This window comes from Parasteatoda tepidariorum, chromosome 12 (assembly GCF_982258835.1).
Source record: "Parasteatoda tepidariorum strain Cologne lab strain chromosome 12, Ptep-v5.0, whole genome shotgun sequence".
NCBI lineage: Eukaryota > Metazoa > Arthropoda > Arachnida > Araneae > Theridiidae > Parasteatoda > Parasteatoda tepidariorum.
The window spans coordinates 5,406,338-5,426,679 of NC_141766.1; the positions used below are offsets into that span (position 1 = coordinate 5,406,338).

The 20,342-nt window shown below is 29.7% G+C and overlaps 1 protein-coding gene across 1 annotated transcript in view; it reads right to left on the reverse strand.

The window, feature by feature from the left end:
• The window catches only part of LOC107453371 (adenylate cyclase type 1), a 192,650-nt gene that overhangs the window by 50,184 nt on the left and 122,124 nt on the right, over nt 1-20,342 (reverse strand). The window contains exons 4-7 of the mRNA XM_016070185.4: nt 18,555-18,666; nt 17,332-17,459; nt 11,064-11,222; nt 1,657-1,801 (exon numbers count right to left, since the gene is read on the reverse strand). Coding sequence (XP_015925671.2) covers nt 1,657-1,801; nt 11,064-11,222; nt 17,332-17,459; nt 18,555-18,666 — 544 coding nt within the window. The remainder of the gene's footprint in view (nt 1-1,656; nt 1,802-11,063; nt 11,223-17,331; nt 17,460-18,554; nt 18,667-20,342) is intronic.

Below are 20,342 nucleotides of genomic sequence, written 5' to 3' on the forward strand. Positions count from 1 at the left end.
TTCATGCCATGTGATAATGTATTGTTATTTACGAATCTGTTTCACATTTAAGTAATTTATCACTAGAATGGCGAGAATTTGTGAAAATTTATGGATGAACAGGTTAATCTAAGTTTATCAAGAAAGTTTAAATAATTACTAGCAAAATTGTCTGTCCACCTTAAGAAGATGATTTTATATTTTTTATTTTATAACCGTCGTTGAACAGCTGACCTAATTTTTGGGTTCACGACTACTAATGTTCAACTCAGTAGCCTTGTAATTTTGAACCCAATCCAGAAGACAAGGACACTCATAGATCAAGCATTAGGACAAATTTCACTTAGTGGAGGACTTTTTGATGGAACTAACCAGCATTTGCGTTACAGGAAGAGGAAGACCACGAGAACCTTCCACGGTTAGCCTGACGGCAAGGGGACTCTAACCCATGCTCCGTCTACCACTAAGGATATTTCACGTCAGCACTGTGGTCGGTGCGGAATTCGTTTTGAGCAGCCATCGTCAGGATTCGAACCCGGTTCACCTCATTGGATGGCGAACGCTATATCCCCTGAGCCACCGCGACTCTAAGAAGATGATTGTAGGATTGTGAGCGATTCCAATTATTATATCTAGGGATTACGTAGGAACTGGAATCAAAGAAAAAATAGCAGGCGGGGAAAAGGCCTTTGCGCCAATAAGGATTTTTCAGCACAAAGACACATCGGCGTCGGTATGAACTCTCCAAAAATCAATCTTCTTACTGACTGACCACCAATAGAACTCCTGAAGCCGTCAGACTCGTATGATAGTGGCTTACTGTAGTTACGAGGAGAAGGGGTTAATCGTCTCGCTTTGGTTTAGATAGGAAGATTCATGTCATCTCTTGATTTCTCTCTCATAAGAAGTGGTTTTGCTTCTGTTTTCAAAGCTGTAGACAACCGCAAACTCTTAGTCGGGAGTAGTGGTCGCGAAAACTGGACAGTACAGTGAACGGACAACACTGTTACTTTAGTTTATTTGCCAATTTATCAAAATAAGAAATCGATAAAAATCCTTCTCTTTTATTCAACAAAACAATAAATTCTGAAAGCTTGATTATGTTTGAGAATTTGATTTCGTTCAAAGAGCACACATGGAAAATAAAACGTTCATAGAAGTATTTTTTCGAAATTTCAAGTCAATAGTCAATAAGAAACTGTCCTTATGAGTAATAAATTCACCAAAAAGTTCTTTAGTCAAATTGAATAACATTAAGTTTCATTTCGTTCTGTCCAAACTTATAAATTTTATTATTAATTTCTTTTAAATTATTTTCTTTTACTTTTTAAAATAAGTTTTAATTAACTTTATCGATGAGTTTTGTAAAAGATTTTAGGAGATCAAAAGCTCAGTTCCATCTATAATTTTTTATTGCTACTTTATATTCTAAATTTTACATTCTTGAAACTGAAAATTTCTGCAATATTTGTGGTTTTTAAAAAGAAAAAAACTGACGTTTTTGACCGATTTTAGGCTAATTCCTGTAAGAACCTAAATTTTTTTTCCCTTTTGATTAAAAAAAAGTTTAGTAAGTACGTAAGTACAGGGATAACTTTTTATAAATTTGGAATTTTGAAGTGGAATTTTTCTTTTTTTTTGTTGTTGTTATATATCCAATTAGACAAGAATACTTACTTTTCTACGATGACTAGGAGGAACTATAAAATAGGATACAACATTGTGCTCTCTTAAGTATGAATTGCGATCAGCTCCATGACCAGGTTCCACTTCATATTCTCCATGCAGATAATCAAATGTTGACTGAGTAACATGAACTCGCCTACAAAACAAATTCAATTAATAATAATAATTATAATAATAATAATAATTATAATATTATTATTAATAATAATAATAATAATAATTATAATAATAATAACTAAAAGGCTTTCCTCAAGTAAGAATAAAACTCTTCACATTTTAAATTTTCATGACCAAACTTTCAGAAGTAATGTTATTTGCTTTCATACAAAATTTATTTCAACCATAGAAGTAGTAGAGTAGTACTTTATTTACTGCACGATGTGTTCTTTTTTCACCACCGGTGAAAAACAACCCTCCCAATTTTGAGATTACCAATAACTAGCTTAACCCCGCCCCGTCCCCTGAAGAGGGCATCCGATAGCTCGAAGTGCGCGCAACAATCACATAAGCAAACATATTCAAAATTTTCAAATTAGAGTTTTAGCAAATAGGGAGAATATTAAATATGAAATCCAGAAAACGGCGTTACTTAGAAATGAATTAAATACAAACAAACATTACAAATAATATAAACAATATCAAACAGAAGAGATATTAATGTCGCATTTTCAGTAGGGGTGCAAAGTTAATAAAAAGAAACAATTACACATGTTAAATATAAGATGCTTGTAACTCAGAATATAATCACAGCTGACAGAACAGTACTTAAGGTATAAGTTCCAGGAAAAGATTTTTTTTTCCTTTTTAACACAGTAAATGTTTAATCAAAAGAACGTAAAAATGTACAAGCATAACAGTGAGCATGTACATTGAAAGTCAGGTGAATAATTTATGACGCATGGTGCAAAGGCCAGCAGCCTCTCCTGAAGACAAAAAAAGACATATTCTAGGAACACTAGTGATTGAAATTTTGAAATGAGGAATCACATAGGGGCAAAGATCGACAGAAAGCATGAAAAAAAAAACAGTTTAAGAGAAAATTCAAGTAAAAATCAAACCACAACAGGTAAATCAATAAGAGATTTAAAGTATGTCTTTCCCAACAATAGGCAGCAAGAGACCATCAGGATTCAGGCAGGTGCTTTGTTACTTAACAATTTTCTCACTATTTCCTCAATTCCCTTTTAGGGTTTAGGGTTTGACCAATGCTGCCCAATAAACTCATAGGTGGTTTTTGAATGAAAAAATTTCTCTCTAATGTGTTTAAAATTTATACAATGGATTAATATATGTTCCCAATCCTCAACTAGCTGACAGGTAGGCCACAACTGAGCTCCCCCGAAAAACCTGGCCTGATGATGTCCATGACAACCATGATTAGTTAGGAATTGATTTAAAAAGAAATTCCCTATGACTTTCCTCGTTTGAGCTTTCGGGAGGAGTTTACGACTACCAATGATCAACTTCGTAGCTTTGTAACTTTGAACCCGATTCAGAAGACATGGGAACACCTGGATCAAGTATTGGGAGAAATTTGTATTCGTGGTGGGATTTTTTGTGGAACTAACCTTCATTTGCGTTACACGGAGAGGAAAACCACGAAAATCTCCCATGGTTAGCTTGACGGCAAAGGGACTCTAACCCATGATCCATCGACTACAGAGCATATTTTACGTCAGCACTGTAGTCGGTGCGAGTCGGGAGCAGAATTAGTATCGACCAGCCATCGCTGGGATTTAAACCCGGGGCACCTCATTGGGAGGCTATCCCCTGAGCCTCTACGGCTCACGATGTTCTATTGATGACGGTCTGGAAAACATGTCTGACGATGATTCGAATGCATCAAAACTTTGCTTCCTTACAGAGTGGCTGGCTGCCCCGCTTTAATAGCCTGACGACCTGAACTCGAAGTAGAGCATTTTACGGTAGAACAATCGATACAGATCAACAACAGATACAGATCGAGAAAAAATATAAATATCGCGCACCTTTGGTCCTTTCGCAGGCTGATGAAAGTGGTCACTCATCCGCGTTCTGACAGCTACAAGTTATACTTGGCTAGGATGATCTACTGGGAACCTTGTTTTGCGATCTGTCCACTGTGGGACTTAGAACAGTAGAAGCGGAAAAGGTCTAAAGATTGATTTTTACCTCAATAAAAGTGGTTTTAAAAAGAATAGAAGAAGAATATTTGAGATTAATAAGCATTTTTTACGTCATTAGGTACAATTTTCTAAATAATATAATTTATCCGTATAATAAGAATTGTAATTAAAGGAAGACAAATCATTTGTTTTTTATAGAATAGAAATCAAATATATATCACATTGCTGTTATTCTGAAAATAATCAATCTTTTGTGCTTAGCACAGCTATATTCTTAATCACAAGATCTTTGAGCGCCTGTTCTATTTACAAGGTAGGTAGGTTAGTACTTAATTTGCGTGTAACTAGAGCTGCTGCTAGAGTTATTGGCGGCATTCTATTTACAAAGAATATTTTACATGGGTTTATGAAATGGAAAATACACAAATGCGATAAGTTGAAAAACGCAGTAGCGATATCATCACCACAAATAAGGGTTATAAAGGAAAGTAGTAGAAGTAAACCGCAGATTGCGTATAACTGTTTAACCAGTTCGCATGAGAGCATTTAAAGTGAATATAAATTCCTACATGCATCCAGAGCAGTACAATGTCTTGTATAAGATTTTTAGCAACAGAAAGTGGTATCACCATTCTTATGCTCAGACAGTGCTGCACACAAGAATCGTAACTCATTGATCAATTTTTATCATTCTATTAACAGCAGTAGTCGATTCATAATTGTAACTGAGCAATTGATTGATTGTAATTGGCAGGTTCGATACTGATGTCCAACTTACATAGAATTTTTTTAATAATTTTGTAGGGAATCGTATTTAGCAACTTTGACAAGTATTTATCAACAAATAAAAGATTTGTTTGAATATCTTAAAATTTTGAAAAGTTTCAAGCAATTTTCTAAGTAGTTTTTGTACTTTTTAAAACAAAGCTCAAAACAAAAAGGGGTTATCCACAAATTTCATCGGATACTATTAAACAAGATTTATTAAAAATGAAACCGGCATTGTGGAGGACTACCCCCCATAAAAATATGTTTCTTTTTGCGTGTGTCATTTCTTCATGCCATCAAAGTTTAGTTTCTGGAACAATATTGTAAGGTTTTATCATTTGTTATTAAATTTCGTCTTATGATACAAAATAAAATCTGTGAAAAACCCCTGATCAGTTTAAGCTTGCCTTTGAAAAGTATAAGAACTACTTACAAAATTGCTTGAAATTTTTTAAATTTTCAAGATACTCAAATCACATTTTTTTGTTAGTTGACAAACATGATTCATTACAAAATTATGAAAATACTTTTTTAAAATTTTTTCAGTGCATGCGCAGTATAAAAGAACTAGCTTAAATACTCACAACTTGCTCAGTTTGTAACGAATTTTTTTAAAATTTTAAACACACAATTTTGTTATTAATCCTAAATTGCTCCAAAATTTTTGTTTAATTCCATTGAGTATCTATAAAGTTATAATGAAAATGTAAGGCGATGTCACAACGTCCTGACTACTAAATTGCGCAGTTGGGGCAATAAGAAAATTTCATAGCTTTCGAACTACTAAAGAATCGGATTTCTCGTTTATGGTAACCCGTGGGAAGACTTTCTCTCTTCTAGGACGTGTTTATCAGATTCATAGTATAAAAAGTCACAAAATTGAATAGCCCTGCCTCCTTCTTTATGCTTTCGAAAAGTTTGCAGGACGTTGTTGAATTGCTAGATTGGTTTCTGTTTCTTCATTTGGTGAATCAAGGTCTTTCCTGTGTTTAATATAATCAGTGAAGAGGCATTTTATTTTGCTAAAATCTCAATGCTTAAATACCGAGTGTCTAAAATAAAAAATAATAAGAACTCTTTCTAAAAAATTAGAATAATTAAAAATGTATCAAGCCAATCCCTGTATTTAATGAAAAGTTAACTAATAACAAGTAGTATATTTTTTCCGTTTTTTTTGAGAAAGCTAAATTAATAATCTAAATGATAAATATTTTTTTTTTTTTTTTTTTTTTTTTTTTTTTTTTTTAATCCACACGAATGACAAATAGAATCCACATGAATGACAAATAAATTATTATACCGTTCTGAACTTTTTAACTCAGATGGGACACTGGTCCCTTTATTATATATTTTTTCTGACACTCTGATTACAAGCAGAAATATATTTTGATATTTTTTAATTATCAAGAAAAAAAAAACAGTCTAACAGTTACAAAAAAACTATTAGACTATCGGAATTATATTTGTACTAAAATATAAAATTCAAAAAAAGCAGTTAGAAATTTCTTTCCCTTCATATTTAAAAATGTACCAATATTTGTTTCTGACCGATCGGCCAGTGTAGGGGGCAGGGAACTATCCTTTCATCAGAAAGGTTCTGGGTTCGAATCCCGGGCAAGGCATAGATGTTCTTTCCTTCCCTGTACTATCTGTCCTCACTCTGGGAGCGACGTTGGCCCTCCTAACATGGCGCCCCTGAAAGAGAGGTCAACAGAATCGCCCTGTATATGCCTGAATTGACGGAGGTTAACACAGGTGGGCACTGGAAACAAAAATAATTGCTTCTGTAAATTAGAGAAATTTCCCTGATGAATAAATGCTTCTCGTAGATCTAAATAACTAAAAATGATTGCAAATTTTAAAAATTATTGCTTGGAAATAAGTCGAGATTGGACGATTTCACCTTCAACGCAGAAGCATGCAGTATTTCATAAATATAATTCATTAAAATGCTAAATATAATATTTTCCTCTCAACCTAAATTGATATAAAATAATTAAAAAGGTATGAAAAATATATTTAATAAGAATTAAAAAGTAAAACTACTGTAAGTATGTAGTTTTAATATGTTTATGTATCATACCTTGAAAGGAAAAGACAAAAGAAACCACAAAATTTTCAAGGGTTAAAAAGCATAAATCATAAAATTATTTTAATATGCTACGGATTAAAGTCAAATTCTATGAAAATAATTAAGATAAATAAAAAAAAATCTGTACAACAATGTATTACTTATATTTCTACGAAGATCTGCTATGATTTAAAATATACAGCAGGAGAATTTTCAAACAATTTTCAGCAATACCATTATAGTTTAACTGATCGGCCACACTGTGGTCAGATTTGCAGATTATCCCTAATTGATATTAGTCTAAATAATATACATATAAAAATATTAAATGATCAGTTTTCCCGTACATTAAAAACTAAATTATGAGAAGAATTGAGTCGATAAAAGAAAGAAAAAATAAGCGTGAAAGTTATTTAAATTCTATCGTTTAAAAACACTGTTGATAATTTTAGTTAGGTTACTTCTCTACTTTGATAAGAACATTATATCGCTCTTAAATGAAAAATAATTCAAAAAATTTAAAATTCTGCTAAAAAATAAAACGGAATGCAACAAATTGGTATAATCTTTCATTGATTAATATTCCTCCCCTTTTTTCTTCAAGAGGCTCCTTTTAAATTTAAATAAAAAATTTCATAAATTCTTTTGTTTTAAATACAAATACCATATAGAATCTAAAACGACATATTTCTAACTTAGAATTTTAAAGCTCGGAGAAATTCTATAATGAAAAGACAAATTAAAGACATAATATTTATTACATTAATCAGAGTCAAAAATTAGAAAAAAAATAAATCGTTGTTCGGAAAAATATTTTATTTATTAATCTTAAATTAGTTTCCAAACCAAAAAGAAAACATTTTTAATTAATAATAAAAATTCTTTTTACATGGATGATTACAGCGTGAAACGCGGAATTTTTTTTTTTCAATTTTATATAATTTTCAGTATGTTGGAAAAAGAAATCATTTTTTTTAGATAGTGGCATTTTTCCTAATAAGATAGGCATTCGCTGCTTTTATACATAAGAATTATTACAGAAATGAGTATAATAAATAACTTTTATTTACTGATTAGTTCAATAATCTATTTGAATTCTATACTAATAAACTAAGTGAGCGTTTCAATTGGGAATTCAAAGAACATTTTTCCGCTAGTAAATGGAAAGAAGCAAAAAATACTTCCACAGAACTCATTATTTCCATTCTCTAAAAAAAAATATTTTAGCATAGAAGGAAAAAAAATGAGGTTGAGGAAATTGGGAATTTCTTTTGTTCGGTTGAAGATACTTTTTTCATCACATACATGCCTCAATTTGTGTCGAATTCTTAATTAGTAATTTGTTCGATTCATAATGAACTCTTTCAACTTTTAATTATAATAGAAAAAATGCTTTTTTTTCATAATTTACAGTCCAGTTTTAATAATATACAGTATCTGTTTCATGTTTTTTCATCTATTTTAATTATTGCATCTGTCATTTGCAATATTTTAAAAGCTTATTATTTTTCTTTTGAAGATGGCTGCCCATTGGTACTCCTTTTTGTTCACATTTTACTTTTTAAAGCCACTGGTCATAAACTATACGTATTAATATTTCTTACTTTTTGTATATTTACTTTGCAAAACAAGTAATTCATTTTAAACAGTTCTATTATATTAGATACAGAGGTATTAATTTTTCAAACTAGCTGTCAGAAAACAAATGCACCGAAATATATTGATTACTTGGAATCAATGTTCTAGTTTTTAGTTAAATTAGAACTAAACTATATTTCAAAAATATTCATGATTTGAACCACTGAAGAACCACTTTGCTCACAGAATTTCAGATTTGTGATTATGTTCTTTTGCTTTACTGTAAGGAGAGAAATTTTAGAATAGTTTGTTAGATAGGCGAAAAATAAGAATTCTTCGATTTTTTTCTCTTTTCTCGCTACTACAAAATCGTTATTGCTTTTAGAAATGATTAAGAAGTGGAAAAAATTATCGTAGATTAGCTGCAAATATTACATTTCATAACTCTTGGAAGTTAAGGAAAAATAAGTAACTCATTTTAAACAGAATATTGCGGTCCTGCATTGAACTGAAAGTAAAGACACGGTTCCCAGTAGATAACCAAAGTCAAGCCTCACTGGGTGCGGTCAGTGTGCGAGTGGGTGACCAATTTGATCAGTCTGCGTAGGGACCGAAGGTGTGCGGTACCGGTCCTCGCTAATATGTTCTACCGTAAAATGCTCGACTTCGCGTGCAGGTCGTCGGGCTACCAAAGCGGGGGTGCCATCCCCTCTGCAGAGGATTAAAATTGTGATAGCATGTCTTCGGATCATCCCCAGGGATGTTTCACAGACCGTCGCCAATAGCCCATTGTGCAGCTCTAGTGCGGCGTAAATGAACTACAACAACGCTAATAAAGTACCTACCTACAGAATAATATGAAAATTCTCAAAAACCGTAATTTTTATTACTCAACCGTAAGACCGTAATCTGAACTATGAAATCTATGATAATAATTATAGAAAATAGTAATAATAATAATAATGAGCATGCTTGTCCATTTATTCATAGTATTGATTCCACTTAACCTAGGGATGAAATGATCAAGTGTCAAAATTTATTCCCCATTTTGACGAAAGCTTTCAAAATGTAGACTATTTATATATACGAAGATAAGGCGTGCAAAAAATGAAATTATCCTTAAGGATCTTTTGAATAAACATTTAAGACAGGTGCTGATTCAGATGCAAATGTGGGAACTCTTGAACTGTTTGAATGTTTATGTCATAATTAAGGTGATCTCCGAAGTAAGGGAAGAGAAGGCTCCATTACGCTCTGTTTTGTGTATGTTTGAGAAAACATCTTAGCACGCTTCAGAACCAATTTTTGTTTATACACAGAGCAATAACGAAGCAGCATTATGTGGAAAATATTTGAATTTTGGCTTTAAGCTCGGTTAACTTAGCCAAATGAAAATTTGACTAGTTGTCCATTGGCGTGGAAAATATTCCTTTTTTGAAATGCGCATTTTCTCGTTTGCATCACGGCTCATGAGTCTCCTTGGAAGGAATTCTTTAGTTAGACGCAAAGAAAAATAACGGTTGAAAGGCAGCGCCATCTGTCGAAAACATTTTGAATTAAAATCAGAAACAATAGGAGAAAAATTAATGCCTAAACGAGCGAAGGTCTAATTAAGGATTTCAAAATTAAAAATATCGGGAACAAAGAATGGTAGAAGAATGAAATAGCGGGGTGTCTATTGCAAAAGCTATAAAAATTCTATACAGAAATTTTGGAATTTAGTAACAGAACTTGCCAACAGCGGGTGCTATCAGCTGTGCAGACTTCTTGAAAAAAAAAAAACAAGTGCTGTAAGACTGTAATCTAACCTGTGATATTGGAGTGCCAGAGGCATACAGTATAAAGAATTCAATAGAGTACATGGTACCTCCTAATTCAGTTCGACAATCTCCTTCACGTTTTAACTCTAGAATCGATTGTTGGTCATCACCCCTGGTCATCACTTGCTTGCAGAGCCATTTGTTGGCAACTTTTTTTTTAAAATTAGGTCTCCAAAATTTTTGTATACGATATTTACAGTTTTCACAATAAACATACCGTTTGCCTCCTTCCTCTATTACCTAATGCTCAATTTTGAAATCAATCAGTACTCTACTGTATCTATATTGTATGCATATATATATATATATATATATATATATATGCGTTTTATAATTTTTCCACTCTTTAACCGAGTGTTTAAATTGTCTTTGACACACAATTTATAAAAATGTTGAAATAAGTAGGAAATTTAATTACTGTTAAAATTACTAAACAACAATGGAAAGCAAGCTAAATATTCACTTTCAGACAGAAATAAAAGCTAATCATTAAAGTAAGCTATGAAATTAATAGTTATAAAAACAACAGTTAATAACTATGGCCAAATTATCAGGCGCACTATAAGATTCGATGTAAAATCTTAATTATCAGGTGATACTATGCAGCATTATTGTTTTTATGCGGCTGAAACCAGTTTACTTGTCTATGTTCGTGTATCAATTGCTTATCATCGTAATGCAATACGTTAAAAATAAATACAAATAGGAGGTATATAAAAATTTCCCGAATGGAAACCCATTGCATACATGTTTAAATATAAAAGTATTGCATATAAACTCGTGCCAAAAATGTAATTATTAAAAAACTACAGTGCGTCTAATAATTTGATCTAATTATTACTATATAATAATATAATACCTAATATAATAAATATTCTATATTAATATAATATACACTAACGTAAACAAGTGCAAGCCGTTTTCAGCAGCGTAAAAACAATAAAGCTGTATAGTATAACCTGATAATTAAGATTTTACATTGAATGCGTCGAATAATTTGACCAGGGAATGTATATATATATATTTATATCCTGTATCGGTTTTGTATAAACTCACCCAGGCTCACCACCAGCTTCCATATAATTCGCAAGTGTGACATCATTACTCCAGACGTCATATTGCCACTTCCGGAGACCAAGAACACCACACAGAACTCGACCTGTATGAATACCTACTCTCATGTTAAGATGAACATCGGTTGCTTCTACAACTGACCTATTAATAAAGAAAAACATTCATTACTCTCATCATGATATTATAAATAGATCGTTAAGCAGAAACCATCCTTAAGAGAGAATCCTTATAACTCTATATTGATATCCCAAAGTCACCAAATATTGGATAATAAAAGAAACATTTTGTTTTTTACTTCAAGTAAACGCAATCCAAATACAATAATTTAGTATCCAAAAAAGTTTATAGAAGAGTATTGAAATTGCTTTAAAAAATTTAAATCATTCTATACAGCAGTTTGTGATACAAAAAACCTTTTAAGAAATAGTTTTGAAAAACCTTGTAAGTTTAAGGATCGAACTTAGAATTTAGGGAAAATTTGGAATTTTTGAAGGCAAACAAAACTGGCCTAATTCTAATATAAATTGAGAGATTAATGTATATAATATAACAACTGCAATAAAAAAGCAACATTTGCATTTAAGCAACTTGATGTGCTTTAATTAACTTGCAATGGTTTTAAATGTATTTTTTTTCTCTTAACACATCACTGAAAAAATCGTGCTAAACTTTATTAAAAGTTAATTTTAAATTTATTGTTTCTGACCTTAATAATTGATAAAAAATTACTGAATAAAATAATTTTGAAATAAAACATCCTTAAAAAATATCAGATAAGAATTCTTATCTGAATAAAAAATTATAATAATTCAACATTATAAAAATTATAAAATTACAAATTATAAAAATGAAAAATTATAAAAATTATAATTATAAAATTAAGGAATTCTAAATGAATTTCTTTTAGGTTATAAGCTAAAATAATTCCTTTCAGGAAATCAAATCTCAACTTCAAAAATATTTTATTACCAGAAAAAAGAGCCCGATCAAAGTTTCTGGAGAGAACAGGAGTTGAGAACTTAATGCATTTTAATTAAATTATAAAATCAGAGTGTTTAAGAGTTGCGAGGGACCGTCTGAGCTTTGGCAAGCGGGTCATTTCATGTGCTTCAAACTCAAAAATCTTTCCTTATTAAAATTAAAATTTTATATTTATTGCATTTGACTTTATTTTCCTGATTTCTTTTATTTATAAAAGAAAGTCAATTTGAACTGTAAAAGAAATTGTATATAAAAAAAAAAGAGTAAATGACATTACTAGCTCTTGAAGAAATAAGTGCCGGATAGAGTTCTGATATATTAGACAATTTAATATCCTCATTTGTCAAAGAACTTCAGTGACCACTTAGAAGAAAGAAAAGCGAACAAAAGAAGTACCGGAAAGCATTTTAACTGAAAGACTTCAAAGGAAACAATTTAAGCAGACATTCAATTTTTACCAGGATTGATTGATCAGAAAAGAAGAAAATCCATCAGAAATCTGTATTTCATTCCTTTCATTCATTATTCGAAACTACGTTAAGATAGTTTATGGAATAAATAAAGGGCCGCCGTCAAGTCCAGCAAATAAAAATTGATTTATTTTTAACGTCATTATTAAAGCTTCATTTGCAATTTTCTTTTATTCCTATTTAATTTTATTCTACATTATCCCGTAACCAATATTCAATATACCTATTGGTTTTTTTTAAAATAAAATACACAAAGTAATAAATTTGAAATGAATATAATTTTTTATTCAAGAAAAAAAACATTTCATTATAAAATTTAACACACACGCATCAGAATTTTGTATCCTTAATTAAACAATCCTCTTTAGATCACTCATAAATTTAGGGCATTTGTTACTTATTCTAATTCAATTCTAATTAATTTTTGTAACTAAATTGTGAAATTTCTGTGCAAAATTTTTACATCTTTCATAACTAATACGTCGTTCATTTCATTCCTCTATTATTATTATTCCTTATTATCATTCTTCTTTATTATTACTATTCTATTATTACTATTCTATTATTACTATTCTATTATTACTATTCTATTATTACTAATCTATTATTGTTGTCCTTCTTATTACTTTTTTGAGATTTGTAAGTTTGAAATCAGTTAGTCTTCCATTGTACCTAGATGAATGTAACTATTAATCATTTAAAGAAATTTATTACAGCATAATTCTGATCACTTATCACTAAGACAAAGCAGCGTAGGAAATAACGCCAAGTTAGAACAAATATAAAATTTACTTCAAAAACTGCTCGATCACTATCAAATTTCTGTATTAAATTTCAATAAAAAATCAAAGCAGATGTTAAGTTAGATTAATTAAAACGGTATCATCCCACCTTTTGCTTTCACATTTAAACTTTTATTACTTTTTATAGCAGATTCTGAGTAAAATTTTATAATAAAGTAAATATTTTATAAAAATTTTATAATAAAGTAATATGAAGTAAAATTTTATAATAAAAGTAAGCATTACTATGAAAAAAAAGATTGTTTGATAAATTCTTATTTATAATCAAAATTGGAGTATTTTTGTGTATTTCTGATTAAATATAATTTATATGGCCAGTGGAGTAGGTAAAGATAAAAAAATAGAAGACAAATTCAAATCTTTACATATAATTTTTTGAGCCTTGTTGGAAATGATGATAAAAAAAATGAGTTTAAAGAGAGCGGCGTTTACTTTGGCTGAAAAAAAATTATTTTCATTTATTGGATAATTTTAAATTTTAACAGTATAATTTTAATTTTGAACATAAAAATAGAAAAAACAAATTTTTATAATACAATTCCAAGAGATTTAATATCATGTATCCATTACAATACAGTTTCGATTTTTTTTTTCACACAGGTAAATATAACTGCAAGTGTAAAGATTTTTTAAGCTGGCATAGTACAGGCTTTTTAGTTGGCCAAAGAAAAAAAAACAAGAGAAGAAATGAAAATTTAAAATTATTGATTTTTCTAAAATTTATTTTAGAAAAATCAGAATATTATGGAACAGTATACATACCCCGTACTACTTTTCAAGAAGGCAAACTAATAAGTATAATTTGCTCTAACTAATTGTAACAAAAGCAAATTTTACAGTAAAAGAATAAAAAAAAACTATATTTAATTTTCAAATTATTAGAACAGAAAATTTTGATAGTTTCCAGTATAATTTTATCAATACTGAACCACTTTTTATAGTTTTAAATTATATAGAAAAATTTCATATTACTGTAGCATTAAAAAAATCCAGAATCAATTAGTTAATAATCTTGCATATAAATACATATAATTAAAATTTGTAAAATTGCTTCATCAAATAATTTTAAAGTAGAATAATCTCGAAACAAAAACATGTGATTCTTAATATTTTTGAATAGAAATAATTTTAGTGAACTATTCCACGATTCTCCACTTAAAAATTCCATGATATGATTACTTTATTTTTGATTAGAATCAATTTTTTTAAAAATCACATGAAGAATCAGTAAATGTGAAACTCCATCCAACGAGAGTTTTTATTGTATTTTCTAAAAAAAATAAACTAACAGATAACCCCTGAATCTATCATCATATAAATTTGATGACGTAAAGTTGTTAATCATGTTTCCTTTTCATAGTATGACTGAATTTCTAAAAAGGCTGGGGCCATGGTTGCCAAGTGCTAAGAGAATCAGACTCCGGTCCGGAGGCCGGGGTTCGATCTCGACTCCTCTACGACCCACCGAGTACATTCGATATACGTACTCGTAAAATCTGTGGAATCGAAAGTCATGTGGTCGGTCGTTGAGCAGCACCACGGGTACAGGAATCTGAAGAAAATCTCCTTTCCCTTCAGATCTATGTATAAATTGAGGAAGTGGCCACACAAAATTGTGATGGCATGTCTTCGGATCATCCTTAGGGATGTTTCTCAGACGTTCGCCAACAGCCCATTGTGCAGCTCTTGAGTGACGTAAATAAAATACCTATCTATCTAAAAAAGCTGAAACAATGATAAGACAAGATGTCCATCTATATAATCAATAGACGATCCCTAAATTGGAACAATTAAATATTGCAACTTCTACTAAAATTATTAAATTAAAATTAAAAAAAAAAAAAATGTTGGATCAAAGATTGAAATCTTTCGATTTTCAATTTCTTTTATTGAAAATTCAGCTTTTATATTCTTAGAAACTGAGATGTTCTGAACACACACAAAAATCAGGAGTATCAGGACAAAAGGCTAAAAATCAGGACAAAATATTTTTTATCTGGATTTACAGGACGACTACGAACACTGCAAAGCACTAGCGAGAATTAAATTATAACACGGTTACTAATAGCATGAGCTTAAGTTCTGATACCACAATTAAAAATTAATTTACCTGAAGAATTATGATCTAAATTATTTCATAATGAATTAATAATTAATTATTGTAACTATTATATTCAATACTATAACTATTATTAATTATTATTATTAATAATAAACAATAAGTATAACTATGATAATGATAATTATGATAATTATAATTGCAATTAATTGTAATAATTATTATTATTGATAATAATTATTAAAAATAATGACTAATTAATAATTTTATCTAAAACGGAATTAATGCGTGTTGCTTCTGGAATGAACACCCTTAATGTATATCTTAAAAATCTGACCAAAATGAAATAAAAAAAAGCAGATTATCGGTCGCAAGCTAATATTTAGTGAAACAAAAATAACTGTCAAAAGCCTATCACGATCTGGATAATGCCTGAGGATAAGACATGCCATCACAATTTTGATTCTCTACAGAGGAGATATTTCCCCCTCCTAGGTAGTTGAGCACTTTACAGAAAAAGCGTTGGCTGAGGAACCTGGGACTAATATAGGCTGCTTTTATATTCATGTAGGAACCGTTTTTTATGAACAGTGGGACCGTTTAAATATTAATTTGTGATCCCTCATATGTCTTTGAGTTCGTTTTTTACGAAAATTTTAATAATAAATATTTAAAGCGATTATAAATGGGCATGTAGGCGGTGGGCTTTATAAACAGTCTTTTTATTTTTTATGTAAGAAACTTACATTTTTATGTACCGCCTATGCTTGCACAAAATACGAAAAAAGTGTTAAGGGGCCGTTCAAAAAGTACGTACATCCCGAAGTGGGGGGGGGATTTGCCATTTTGTGCGGTTTTGTACGATGGGGAGGGGGGGGGAGGTATTATACAAAGTACGTACATTATAAGCATACACCAAATTTAAATTTGACTTTTTCCTACACACTCCTTAAAAAAATATTTAATTTTATTTAAAACATAATTATTTTAATTTTTATGAAAAAGGGGGGTAGACTAATAAAATTTACGTACTCTAAGGGGGGGGCGAGTAAGACCTTCTGTACGGTAATGTACGAAGGGGGGGAGGGGGTTAAAATTTCTCCATTTTTGTGTACGTACTTTTTGAACCGCCCCTAAAATTTTTTTTTTAATTTAGGGACGAGAAAGATATCTTTGAATATTCTAAATTTTAACCCTGTAATTAATTATATTGTTTAGAATAGTATGTAATCGTTAGTATAATTAGCCCGCAATTATTTCTTTAAAGCAACAAGTTTAATCAGGTTGAATATTTGAATATTCAGCTATCATTTCCTTTAATACTGTAGTCTGAGCAAGTTAAGCACTGCTTTTAGCTCTTGAATGAAAAATTATGGAATAAGTTGTAAGTTTACGACTAAATTTTTAAGAAAGGCATCTTTGAGAGAAGGGCACCTTTAAACATCTTAAATTTTATCTTTGTAATTTAGAATTAATTATCAAATTGACAATTAATCATAATTGTAGGAATAAAACGTAATTGTTAATATAACAAGCACGAAATTGTTTATCTGAAGCAACATGTTTAGCTCTTTCCTTGATTATTGTAGTCTGAGCAAATAAAGCATTGTTTTTTTAACTCTTGAAATAAAAATAAATGGAAATAAAGTTGTAAGCTAACAGCTAAAAATTTATTTATCTTTATCATTTTAATTCCTTGAAGAATAATAAACGAAAAGATCGAAACTAATTGTATATGAACTAAAACATCCAGAAACACTAAGTAAATACATGAGAATATATCTAAATGTAATTAATTAAAAAATTTTAAACAAAATTTTATTTGGACAATGAAATTAAAAACAAATTGTGATTCTTACTTTTTAAATTTCATTTTTGACAAGGATTTAAAAATATACATATTAAAGGCTCTTGTATGAAAAGAGAGAGTTACTTACGCTATCACATCAATCATGTCTAATCCCATTTCTACAGCACAATGAGCATGATCAGATCTAGGATCAGGCAGACCACTAACGCAATAGTAACAATCTCCAAGTATTTTAATTCGAAGGCAGTGGTTATCCTAATAAAAAATAATTGTATCATCAAGCTTTACTTATTTTACACAAACATTTAACATTAGAAAAATAATTAAAGGAGTTAGTGGAGAAATGTACTTTATTTTCACCAACTTGAATTAGTTACATCAAAACAAAGTCTAAAAAAAGCTTCAAAAACAATATTTTCTGTTTAAATTTAGACCAGCGGTTATCTTGGCTTAGACTCTCGACTAGCATATCACGCTGGCCGAGAGAACTGCTGTGTTAGACCATTCCAACATAAATTTTTGCTCGATCGTCTGTTAGTTTCGATCACCACATTGTTGCGGATATTGTTTTTTTTTCCTTAAAAAAATTGTTTTATAGTTTTTCTGAGTTAATAACTCTAGCTGTAGAAAAGCCTTTTTTAAAAAAAATTTCCTCGGAAGAATATTTCGTTTCTAATGCAGAAAGCAGCAAACCACACATTTTTATTTTCTATCTATAATTGATTTTTCAAATCATTGTTCATTTTTAAAACTTTTGTGAAAAGTGAAATCATGGAGCATATGTTTACAAGGAAAATTTGATGGTTTGAACTTTTTATTAAAACAATTACTTGCAGTGTAGTTCAAATAAAAATACAAATATCTAAATATCTATCATTTTTAAATAAGCAAAAATTAGAAAGAAAAATAAATTAAATGTTTTAAAGAAATTATAACAAAATGTAGTTTCTTTCAACGTTTTACGTAAATGAATAACGTTAAACCTAATTTATAATTATAAAGAAAACGGGATCTAAAAATCATGTTTTTTTATTTTTGTTTATTTTCTTAATATTTTATTTTTTTGAAAATGCAAAACTTACTTGAGTATTTCATAAAAAACCCGGGTTATATAGGGTTTTCGCTGAAAAATCGTTTTTCCTTGTTTTTGCGGGATTTTAAATTTTTAATCTTGACTTGATGAGATTTGATGAGATTGTTTTTAACGTGAAAATTTGGTAAGTATATATAAACTATATTTTTTACACTATATATACCCTAATATTTATTGCAAAACAATAGCATAGGAACTTTTCTTGAAGAGTTGCAGAAGCTATTATTAATGATAAAAATCGCGATAAAAATACTTACATTTGATAGCTGGTCAAACCTCCCAAAAAGTTCGTTTAAAAGTCTGACAAGCTCTTGAGCAGTACATTGTGAAGCCAGAACTGTAAAACCCACGATATCAGCAAAAAGAATGCTAAAAATAAAAAGATTTATTCATTCAAAACACGAAAGTATATAATGAACAATGCGCACTTTGAATAACTTATGATCGATTTCCACTCAAGGAGGTCACCTCTAATTAATTAGTGCAGACGATGTTTTAAGTTACTTTCCTGAATATACACACCTTTTTTCCTAATGGATTTCTGACCTGAAAATAAGGGGGAGGGAAATATGGTAAAAATAGTTAGGTCAGAAGAGCTGTTCAAGAATTTTATATTTTCTTTGAAATTCGATTTCTCTTTAACTATTCGTTCAAACTTCGTATTTTGTCTTTTCAAATTACATTCATTAAAATGATGCTAAAATTTGTATACTTTACAGTTCAGACATTTTTAATTATCCTTGGATAAGCAAATTTTTGTGTGCTAAAATTTTTCAATTCGATTAAAAAATTCTCGAGAAGTTAATTCAACACTCAGGGGTCAAAAAGTAACGACCGCTCTCCTGAGCAAACTATTAAGACCCTCAGAATGCGGCTACCTCTATTTTGTGGATCGGGAAGCATGAGGCAGGTTTATTCAGAGAAAGTATGTTTTAGTGCTGATTTCGTAACTTATGATGCATTAACAATTGGTATATTTCAGGTAACCTTCTCAATCCATAAAGATTGAGTCCCAGTAATCAAAAATATAAATAATTAGATCAAAACTTATTCAGGTTGTTTAATTTCTTTGCCTGTACAGCACACTTTTTAATAATAGAAATATTTAATTGAGGTTTGACTTGCTTTTTAGAAAAATGCTTTTCACAGCTTCGGTGAGTTATTTATTTTGAACACAGTTCAAAATACTTGTTTAAGAAATTAGACACAGCAAAAAATGCGTCTGTTCAAATGCTTCACACAGATTTAACAACTGGACGATGAATTTCGAACTTACTTATCCTTACATTTTTTTAAAATCTAAACATATTCATTACGTGACCAAGATTCGGGTTGGCTGGCTTATACATATAACTTTTCAAGCATCTCTTCGCATTCAAAATACTAAACGATTCAATGGTTATAAGAAATCTTAATTTTTACCACGTCAATTTAATAACCACCATTGAAAATTTATAGAACCTGTGGCAGCCTTGTAAAACGTCTGTTGGCTTTTAATATCTTCCCAAGAAAACTAAGTTTAAAAATGTACAAAGTAATTAAGAAAAATGGATGACATAACATTACGAATTTATTTAGATCCGTAAAGTTTATTCATTAAAAGAAATAATTTTCATAAGAGAACTTAAAAAAAAGGAATTAAATGTTAAGTTCATTTTTTAAGCAACTATGTCCATTTTTAAACAGCTATGTACATTTTTTGAACAGCTATGTATATTTTTTAAATAGTTATGTCCCTTTTCTTATAAAAAAGATTGCAAAATATTATGCTTTTGACAAATATATATATATATATATATATATATATATATATATATATATATATATATATATATATATATATATATATATATATATATATATATATATATATTACGAATTTATTTAGATCCGTAAAGTTTATTCATTAAAAGAAACAATTTTCATAAGAGAACTTAAAAAAAGGAATTAAATGTTAAGTCCATTTTTTAAGCAATATGTCCATTTTTTAAACAGCTATGTACATTTTTTGTACAGCTATGTATATTTTTTAAATAGTTATGTCC